A 10,654-nucleotide genomic window follows, 5' to 3' on the forward strand; every position below is an offset into this window, starting at 1 on the left:
CAAAGGTGTGCAATCGACAGTCATGAAGTCATTTTCCCCCCCACTGTTTTTGGTTAAACTCATTGGACTGTTGCCGAACAGAGTCATCTCCGCCGTAAACACTTCACCAACGCAACAAGCCCGAATGGAGACTTGAAGCTTAATCAGACAGAGGTCATGTCTAATTTCGTGGAATTGGGTAGGTCAAGGTTTTTAAACTTTTTTTCCCATATTTGACAGTTTGGAACATAGCATTTAGCTAAGTTAAAACTCATGCAAATCTAGCTAGCTAACATTAGCTAGCAGCAAACTGTCAACAACAGAGATAGCTAGCTAGCTGTCGTTAGCTAGCTATAGTCTATTTATACTTCAGTCAAAGAATAGGAAATAGTTAACCAACGTGCTATTTAAAGATTGATCTTTTGGCAATGTTTAGTTAATGATTGTGCTGTCTCTAGTCAACGTTAATAAACAGTGCTGTTTTTCACAAGGGAAAACAAAGCTGAACACTCTGCGGCGTAAATTAGTTGAACATTCCTGACTGTTCTTCACCAGCCTGTCAAAGATGGTGTGAGATCAGGCCTACACCAAATTATGTAATGCACAGTGGATAGAATCATAATAGATTAGGCTAATTGCTTAACTGTATAAATAGTCCGCTTAGTCTCATTACGAGTGTAGCTTGCAGACTGTTTAGCTGAAAACTGCACATATGAACCTAGCCTAAGCAATGTCAGAATCAGCTGCTTGTCTGTCAACCAATTATTTATATATACAATAGATTACTGAAGAGCGCCGTTTTGAAGCCATCTTGGCACTTCACCAGCTACAGAAATGCGTGTATTGTCTACATTAGTTTTTTTCCACGTTTATTCTATTAGACACATTAATGCATACTTAGAAATTATATTATGTAAGCTAAATATGAAAAATTATCATTAAATATATTAACGTTTTCCCTGAAGTCCAGGTAGCAGAGAATGGACCCTGTCATATATTTATTTAGTTGGTGCTGTATATTTAAGCAATAAGGCCCGAGGAAATGTGGTGTATGGCCAAAATACCACGGCTGTGGGCTGTTAAGGACATGCAACGTGGAGTGCCTGGATACAGCCCTTTGGCCATGTACCACAAATCCCAGAGGTTCCTTACTGGTTACAACATAATTAGATCAGTGAACAAGTAATTTTGTTTCATACCGTGGTGTAAGGTCTGATATACAGTGCCTTGCGAAAGTATTCGGCCCCCTTGAACTTTGCGACCTTTTGCCACATTTCAGGCTTCAAACATAAAGATATAAAACTGTATTTTTTTTGTGAAGAATCATCAACAAGTGGGACACAATCATGAAGTGGAACGACATTTATTGGATATTTCAAACTTTTTAACAAATCAAAAACTGAAAAATTGGACGTGCAAAATTATTTAGCCCCCTTAAGTTAATACTTTGTAGCGTCACCTTTTGCTGCGATTACAGCTGTAAGTCGCTTGGGGTATGTCTCTATCAGTTTTGCACATCGAGAGACTGAATTTTTTTCTCCCATTCCTCCTTGCAAAACAGCTTGAGCTCAGTGAGGTTGGATGGAGAGCATTTGTGAACAGCAGTTTTCAGTTCTTTCCACAGATTCTCAATTGGATTCAGGTCTGGACTTTGACTTGGCCATTCTAACACCTGGATATGTTTATTTTTGAACCATTCCATTGTAGATTTTGCTTTATGTTTTGGATCATTGTCTTGTTGGAAGACAAATCTCCGTCCCAGTCTCAGGTCTTTTGCAGACTCCATCAGGTTTTCTTCCAGAATGGTCCTGTATTTGGCTCCATCCATCTTCCCATCAATTTTAACCATCTTCCCTGTCCCTGCTGAAGAAAAGCAGGCCCAAACCATGATGCTGCCACCACCATGTTTGACAGTGGGGATGGTGTGTTCAGCTGTGTTGCTTTTACGCCAAACATAACGTTTTGCATTGTTGCCAAAAAGTTCAATTTTGGTTTCATCTGACCAGAGCACCTTCTTCCACATGTTTGGTGTGTCTCCCAGGTGGCTTGTGGCAAACTTTAAACAACACTTTTTATGGATATCTTTAAGAAATGGCTTTCTTCTTGCCACTCTTCCATAAAGGCCAGATTTGTGCAATATACGACGGATTGTTGTCCTATGGACAGAGTCTCCCACCTCAGCTGTAGATCTCTGCAGTTCATCCAGAGTGATCATGGCTGCATCTCTGATCAGTCTTCTCCTTGTATGAGCTGAAAGTTTAGAGGGACGGCCAGGTCTTGGTAGATTTGCAGTGGTCTGATACTCCTTCCATTTCAATATTATCGCTTGCACAGTGCTCCTTGGGATGTTTAAAGCTTGGGAAATATTTTTGTATCCAAATCCGGCTTTAAACTTCTTCACAACAGTATCTCGGACCTGCCTGGTGTGTTCCTTGTTCTTCATGATGCTCTCTGCGCTTTTAATGGACCTCTGAGACTATCACAGTGCAGGTGCATTTATACGGAGACTTGATTACACATAGTTGGATTGTATTTATCATCATTAGTCATTTAGGTCAACATTGAATCATTCAGAGATCCTCACTGAACTTCTGGAGAGAGTTTGCTGCACTGAAAGTAAAGGGGCTGAATAATTTTGCACGCCCAATTTTTCAGTTTTTGATTTGTTAAAAAAGTTTGAAATATCCAATAAACGTCGTTCCATTTCATGATTGTGTCCCACTTGTTGTTGATTCTTCACAAAAAAATACAGTTTTATATCTTTGTTTGAAGCCTGAAATGTGGCAAAAGGTCGCAAAGTTCAAGGGGACCGAATACTTTCGCAAGGCACTGTACCACGGCTTTCAGCCAATCAACATTCAGGGCTCAAACGACCCTGACTATTTTAACCTGGGGGGGTTCGAGCCCTGAATGCTGATTGGCTAAAAGCTGTGTTATATCAGACCGTATATCACCGGTATGACAAAACATGTATTTTTCCTCTTCTAATTACGTTGGTAACCAGTTTATAATAGCAATAAGGCACCTCGGGGGGGTTTGTGGTATTCATTAGTTTGTTTTGGACTGATGCCCGGCTGAGCATTCAACTCAATGCATCGTCAATGAGCGCTGATGAAGATTTCATCAAAAGTACATTACAGTGGCTTGGAAATACAATGCCCTTCAAAAGGAGGCAAATAATTAGTAGGAAAACCTTTCGTCATTTTGATGTCACCAGATGGACTTCAGATGCAGTATAACTTTTGCTAGCTAAAATTGGGGGAACGCACTGGATTTTAGCTTTTTTGACGAACTTTCCTAATGACATTACCATCTGTCTAAAGTAAATTTGACGACATGATAATGCTGGCAAAATGGTTTCCTACTAAATATTTTACAACTTTTAGCAATTTCATTGTATTTCGAGGCAGTAGAGTGTAGTTTAGACTAAACAGTAGTTAGTCTCCGTCCAGAATGACTGGGCTTATCACCACTTTGCCTCGCAGCCTACTGTACATGGTAAGCTGGTGCGCACCAGGTTGTACCTCACGTTTTAGTCATGGAAAACGGTTGAGGATTTTTCTACAATATTCACAACATATTGACATTAATTATAATCTTTATTGAATAAAAAATAATTTTGGCAATTACATGTGGAAAAGTGAACATTATCAAGCCAGCAGCAGATTAAACAGAAAGTGAATTCTATCCTCCCTCTCTCCCTGGTTTTAGCTTGCAGATATCACTGTCTAGCTGGCTAGCTTTAGAATATTTTATTAGCCCGTACCAGTGACAAACTTGGCTATCTTATCGACATATGGCAGTACACAAAATCTTATTTTGCCAGCTAAAAAGAAACAGACACACATTAATTCAGGAATGGAGGAGGATAGCTAGCTATAGCAAGTTAATGTTAGCTGATGCCTCTTTAACAATAAGTAACTGTGACAACATTGAAGTGTGGTATACCGCAGGGCTGCAGGTTAGGGCCATTATTGTTTTCTGTTTTTACTAATGACCTTCCACTGACCTTGAACAAAGCATGTGTGTCTGTGTGCTGATGACTCCATAGTATACACTTCGGCTGTAACAGTAAAATAAATAAATAGAGCATTTTTGGGACAAATCACTCGCTCAACACTAAACCTATTTACCTATTTAGATATATTATTGAATAATGTGTCAATTGAGCAAGTTCAGGAGACTAAACTGCTGGTTGTAACCCTAGATAGAAAGATATCATGGTCAAAACATATAGACCACAGAAAGTTGGGGGCACCTTAATTGAGGAGGATGGGGTCGTGGTAATGGCTGGAGCGGAATCAGTGGAATGTTATCAAACACATGATTTGATGCCATTCCTTTCGCCACCGTTCCAATCATTATTATGAGCGGTCCTCCCCTCAGCAGCCTCCACTGATATGGTTGCTAAAACGGGAAGAGGTATGTCCATGATAGGGCATTGCTCTGCCTTCTTGACATTTCAGTCCACCAGACAAATCCTACAGGCCCTAGTTTTGTCGCACCTGGACAACTGCCAAGCTGTGTGGTCATGTACAGCAAAGAGGGACATAGGTAAATTGTAGTTGGTCCAGAACAAAGCAGCACTTAGATGTACACAGAGGGCAAGTGTCAGTAACATGCATGTCAGTCTCTACTGGCTCAAAGTTGAGGAGAGATTGACTGCATCACTATTGGTCTTTGTGCAAGGTGTTGAAGGTACCGAACTGTCTGTTCAAGCAGTTGGCACAAAGTTCAGACACTCATCGGTACCACACAAAACATGCAACCAGAAGTCTCTTCACATTCCCTAGGTCCAGAACAGAGGCTGGGAAACACACAGTATTCAATAGAGCCATGACTACATGGCTAGAAATAAAACCAGATAAAATAACACCTTACTGCACACAGGGGACTGTGAAGAGACAGTCATTTGATTAACAGTACCTTTGGAAAGTAATTCAGACCCCTTGACTTTTCCACATTTTGTTACGTTACAGCCTTATTTCAAAAAATATTAAATTGATGAGGGGAAAAAACAATCTACACACAATACCCCATAATGACAAAGCAAAAAATGTTTTTAAACATTTAAGCTCATTTATAATAAATGTTTAAAAAAACATCAAATTTATGTATTCAGACCCTTTACTCAGTACTTTGTTGTAGCACCTTTAGCAGCGATTACAGCCTCGAGTCTTCTTGGGTATGACGCTACTAGCTTGGCACACCTGTATTTGGGGAGTTTCTCCCATTTTCTTCTCTGCAGATACTCTCAAGCTCTGTCCGGGGAGCGTTGCTTCATAGCTATTTTCAGGTCTCTCCAGAGATGTTTGATCGGGTTCAAGTCATGGCTCTGGCTGGGCCACTCAAGGACATTGAAACTTTTCCAGAAGCCACTCCTGTATTGTCTTGGCTGTGTGCATGCAGGGGCATTGGCATTCAGGCCAAATAGTTAAATCTTGGTTTCATAAGACCAGAGAATCTTGTTTCTCATGGTCTGAGATTTATTTTGGCCACTCTGCCATCAAGGCCTGATTGGTGGAGTGCTGCAGAGATGGTTGTCCTTCTGGAACTTTCTCCCATCTCCACAGAGGAACTCTGGAGCTCTGTCAGAGTGACCTTCGGGTTCTATGGTCACCTGGTCAGGGACCAAGGCCGTTCTCCCCCGATAGCTTAGTTTGGCCGGCCGGCTAACTCTAGGAAGAGTCTTGGTAGTTCCAAACTTCTTCCATTTAAAAATGATGGAGGCCACTGTGGTCTTGTGGTCCTTCAATACTGCAGACATTTTTTGGTACCCTTTTCCAAATTTGTACCTCGACACAGTCCTGTCTTGCAGCTCTACGGACAATTCCTTCGACCTCATGGCTTGATTTTTGCTTTGACATGCACTGTCAACTGTAGGACCTTATATAGACAGGTGTGTGCCTTTCCAAATCATGTTCAATCCATTTAATTTACCACAGGTGGACTCCAATCAAGTTGTAGAAACATATCAAGGATCAATGGAAACAGGATGCACATGAGTTTAATTTCGAGTCTCCTAGCAAAGGGTCTGAGTGTCTAAAAATGTGTTTTCGCTTTGTCATTATGGGGTATTGTGTGTAGATTGATTAAATTATTTCACTCAATTTTAGAATAAGCCTATAATGTAATGTTATAAAATGTGGAAAAGTGAAGGGGTCTGAATACTTTCCGAATGCACTGAATGTCGGGTATGTGTGACGTTTTAAATGAATGTAGTTCAGTCTTTGACTAATAATGTTCTATATTATGTCATGTTTCCATTGGACCCCAGGAAGAGTAGTTGCTGCTTTTGCAGTGGCTAATGGGGATCCTAATAAATACCAAATCCTAAGATCTAAAACTAAACTATTCCAATTAGTAAAATTCACAATACACCCCTCCAAAGAGATGCTGGCTCCTTTTTCAGTTTAGCCCGCCATCCACACACAGACAGTTTCGGTCCCAGCCACAGGGCTCTATACAGAAACAAACAAATATTTTCCTATAGAACAAGCCTATCTATAGTATGACAGCAGTTACCAGCTACCAACAGCTGGCAGACATGTTAATTTGGTTACTTTAGCATGAATCATTTGACTGAAGCCCTCCTTTCATTGTTGGTAGCCATGGAATGTGCCCCGCAGATTGACGAGTAGATGTCAGATTTGCTCCTCTCATTCTCACAAATGTATCCCACTTTTTACAAAGTGTTTTAATTTGCGTCGCAATAGAGGCATACTCACATTTGCATAGTAAGTGTTGCATAGTATGTGTTACACCCTGCTACCACACAAAGCTTGGCCATCTTGATGAAAAAATATGCAATTGCTAGCTAGCTCCATACCACTAACACACAAGTCATTTTTAGTATATGAAGGCTGAGCATGCATCTTGATTTCCTCACTGTGGCGCTGACCGCAGGGAGTTGTGGGATTGTTTCTGAAGTTAGAGCTGATTTTGAGAGAACCTCTTTAACCCAACTTTTAGAACAATATTACAGTATTATAAAAATTGATCTAAGAGTTTGTAATTTGGCAAGGTTTTCTTGGGGGCCTCTAAGTTATTGAGACTATTTCTCAATGACAGAAACACATATAATAGTAACTTAGAGAAATAGCTGCTACATGCCTTTAATGTTTACTTTATATATATATTTTTAATCTTACTTTTAAATACATGTAATTTTGTCCTAGAAACATTTAATTGAAATACTGTAGAAGTCCATTCATTCCTATGAAGGATTGCTTCTTCTGGGGAGTGCCAATATGGCTGACCGGTGGCTTCAAAGCTTCTCATTGGCCAATGCATATCATTAGCAATCCAGGGATATGTATGTAGCATTGGCATTGATGTCAACATATTGTTTTTATATGATACATGTATTTTCTATTTGTTTGCTAAATCTGCACCTAATAATACTGTATAGCTGTTTAGTATCATTAGAAATTAAACTGTATTTCCATGTCCATCCAGGAAGGAGAAGAGGGGAGGGAAAAGACCCAGATGAATTTTCAGAGAGCGAGGAGGATGTCTCCTTAGCCACAGAGCTCCGTCTTGTCCTGATCGGAAAGACAGGATCAGGGAAGAGTGCCTCTGGGAACACCATCCTGGGCCGCAGGCACTTCCTGTCAGAGCTCAGCGCCAGCTCAGTCACCCAAGTCTGTGAACAAGGCAGCGCAGACCTGACTGAGGAGGAGGAAGGACAAGGAGTCAGGAGGAAGAGGACGAAAGTGGTGGTGGTAGACATGCCGGGTTTTGGAGACACACGCTTCGATGCTGAGCAGACTCATTCTGAAATAGCCAAGTGTGTGGCACTGTCTGCCCCAGGCCCCCATGCATTCCTCCTGGTGATCCCACTGGGTCGCTACACTGAGGATGAGGACCGAGCCGTGAGGGACATGGTCCATATATTTGGGGAGGGTGCGATCCATGACCACACACTAGTCCTGTTCACTCGTGGTGATGATCTAGAAGGGAGGGGGATGGAGGGGTACCTCGGAGCCAGCGCCCCGGTGGAGCTGAAGGCCTTGATAGAGAGGTGTGGGGGCAGGTACCACGTCCTCAACAACAGAGACCCAAGTGACCTGCACCAGGTTGTAGGGCTGCTGGAGAAGGTGGAGAGGATTGTGGAAGAGAACAATGGAGGCTTCTACACCAACACCATGTTCAGAGAGGCTGAGGCTGCCATCAGGGAGGAGCAGGAGAGGATGGTGAGAGAGAGAGGGGAGGGAGAAGGCAGTGATATGACGGACAGGGAGAACAAGATAGCTAAAAGGCGGAAGTGTGATCTAGAACAGAGTGAGAGTGGGTGGGATGAGAGGAGGGGGGCAGCTGTGGGAGTTTCAGAATTAAGGAAGAGAGACCTGGAGAGAGTAAATGAGGAGGGAAGGAAGGTGGAGAGGTGGACAGAAGAGAGGAAAGGAAGTGCTGTTAGCCTCCCGAGGGACAGAGGGGACAGGTGGAGGCAGCTGTTCAGGACCAGGCGGCGGGGCAGCGACAGGACCTTGAGCAGGAGGCAGTCTTTCCTCTCTGCCCTGGGGCAGTTCAGGAGGGAGGCCGCCCTTTCTGAGAAGGTCCTAGAGAGAGTGAAGATCCTGGTGGCTGCTGGAGCCACTGGCATGGTCGTGGGGGCAGTGTTCGGGGCGGCTGCCCCTCTAGCTGCAGCGGCGGGAGCTGCAGCCATGGGGAACACTGTGGGCTTTGCTGCTGGGCAGCTGGCTGGGATGTCGGTGGCAGGCGGCACAGGGATGGGAAAAGCTGTGGGCGCCATAGTGGCAGCAGCCGCAGGGAAAACAGCCATGGCTCTCGGGGCAGCGACCGGAGGAGTGCTGGGGGGATCTGTGGGCGCCCTAGCTGGGGCAGAAGCTGCCAGTCCTGGGGCAGCTGCCTTGGATGCTCTAGGGCAGGTGAGCCTGATTGGGACTGCAGCAGTGGGAGTTGCAGCAGGGGTGGGAGGTGCCATGGGGGCAGGAGCGGCCCTGGGGGCTGCTCTGGAAGGTGTAGCTGTCAGCACAACTGCCCTGACAGGGGTGAGCACCGCAGCAGGGGCAGTAGGTGTGGCTAATGCTACTACAGTAGCAGCTGGGCAGCAAGCAGTGGCCACTGGGGGCAGTGTTGCAGCTGGAGCAGTTCAGTGTGCTGCCGCCGCTGTGGCAGATGGGGTGGCTGTGAGTGGGCCAATGGTTCAGGCTGGTGGGGTGTGTAGATCTGCAGGGCAGGTTGTTTCTGGTGCCTGGGGCTCCATGGGAGCGACAGCGTGCATTATGACAGCGGTGGCAGAGATAGGCAAGGCTGCAGCGGGAATTGCCCTGGCAGGAGGGCTGGTGGTGAAGGTAGTGAAGGAGAGGGTCAGGAACAGCAACAGCTCAGCAGACGCCAACTACACAGAAAAGAAGTCCTACGAGATCTACTGGAACAAATAAAGGACAGTTAGGCCTGCAACACTACCAGACCACAGAAGGAAAAGACACTCTCAGGACCTTTCAAAATGTGGATTCAGGTTCAATCATTAAGCAACTTATCACAATTATCAATAAAAGCACATGTTGCAAGTCTTTGTTCTTTTTACTGGCTGTGGATGGTGTGATTTCCTCTATTCCCTGTGAATAAACTATAGCTCTTCTGCAGTGAAGTGTCTTCCCACAATATTACTGAACTATCGTTTTAGCTTTGTTCAAGCACTTACTGTGGTTATTTGAGCTTTTTGGTATGTACTTACACCATTTGTGTGATTACTTGTGATCCCATAGTTATTTTTAATTAATTATAGGATATGGTTTTCTACTGTATTCAGTCAAATTAGTCGTTTACTGTTTTAATGAAAGACATGCAGATTTTCAGAAATCCACAGATATAATCTACGACTAAAGTCGGGTCCAGTATTACAAAACATTATTTTTAGCTCTTATTCACAACTGAAATGATGTACTGTACTGTATAACACACATTTCACATTGTGTTCAGTTGCAGTGTTGTGGATTTTTGAAGGGGAAAGAATTGAAATGCATAATAAAATTAAATCTGATAAATGTCCTTGTCATTTTCTCTTTTATACAGATCAACATTCATATTGAGTGCACAGAATAAATGTTAATTAATGCAAGGATGTGGATTTTAAGAAATAGTATGTCACCCTCAGCTCAGTTGACAAATCAGGGAATTAGACTTTAGGCACATACACAGAAGTGACTGTTTAGTAACAATATTGAATCAAATCAAATGTTATTTGTCACATGTGCCAAATACAACAGGTAGACCTTACAGTGAAATGCAAGCCCTTAACCAATAAAGCAGTTATAAGAAAAATAGCTAAAAAAGAAAATAAATAAAAGTAACAAATAATTAAAGAGCAGCAGTAAAATAACAATAGTGAGGCTATATACAGAGGGTAACGGTACAGAGTAAATGTGCGGTGGGCACTGGTTACTATTTCATTTATCTTGATATCACACTCCAGTCGCTTACATACCAACAGTCATGCAACAAGTAACTTTTTTTAATGAAATAAAGCAGTATTTCTTGACTGCTAAAAATCTGTATAAAATGTTACTTGTGTTTACAAAATGTAGCTAATGTATTTATTATGCTTGAGGTCAGTTTCATACTAACAACTGGATTTTTTTCACACTAACATGAGAATATTCATTTGTAATTAGTGAATGTTTAAATTATTATTGTGTAATTCATATCC

The 10,654-nt window shown here is 42.7% G+C and overlaps 1 protein-coding gene across 1 annotated transcript; it reads left to right on the top strand.

Annotated features, from left to right (window-relative positions):
* The first annotated feature begins 33 nt into the window (after window positions 1-33).
* LOC110486442 lies at window positions 34-9,993 on the top strand. Its single transcript, XM_021558048.2, has 2 exons — window positions 34-178; window positions 7,438-9,993. The coding sequence occupies exons 1-2, from the start codon at window positions 157-159 to the stop codon at window positions 9,384-9,386; spliced, it is 1,971 nt and encodes a 656-aa protein (XP_021413723.2). The 5' UTR covers window positions 34-156; the 3' UTR covers window positions 9,387-9,993.
* Window positions 9,994-10,654: the final 661 nt, after the last annotated feature.

This window comes from Oncorhynchus mykiss, chromosome 13, assembly GCF_013265735.2.
Source record: "Oncorhynchus mykiss isolate Arlee chromosome 13, USDA_OmykA_1.1, whole genome shotgun sequence".
Classification (NCBI taxonomy): domain Eukaryota; kingdom Metazoa; phylum Chordata; class Actinopteri; order Salmoniformes; family Salmonidae; genus Oncorhynchus; species Oncorhynchus mykiss.

What these genes read in the sequence shown, in the direction of transcription:
- LOC110486442 (XM_021558048.2), top strand. Translation starts at nt 157, where the DNA reads ATGTCTAATTTCGTGGAATTGG. An exon ending in GTCTAATTTCGTGGAATTGG is followed by an intron (nt 179 to 7,437) that starts GTAGGTCAAGGT and finishes ATGTCCATCCAG; the next exon opens with GAAGGAGAAGAGGGGAGGGA.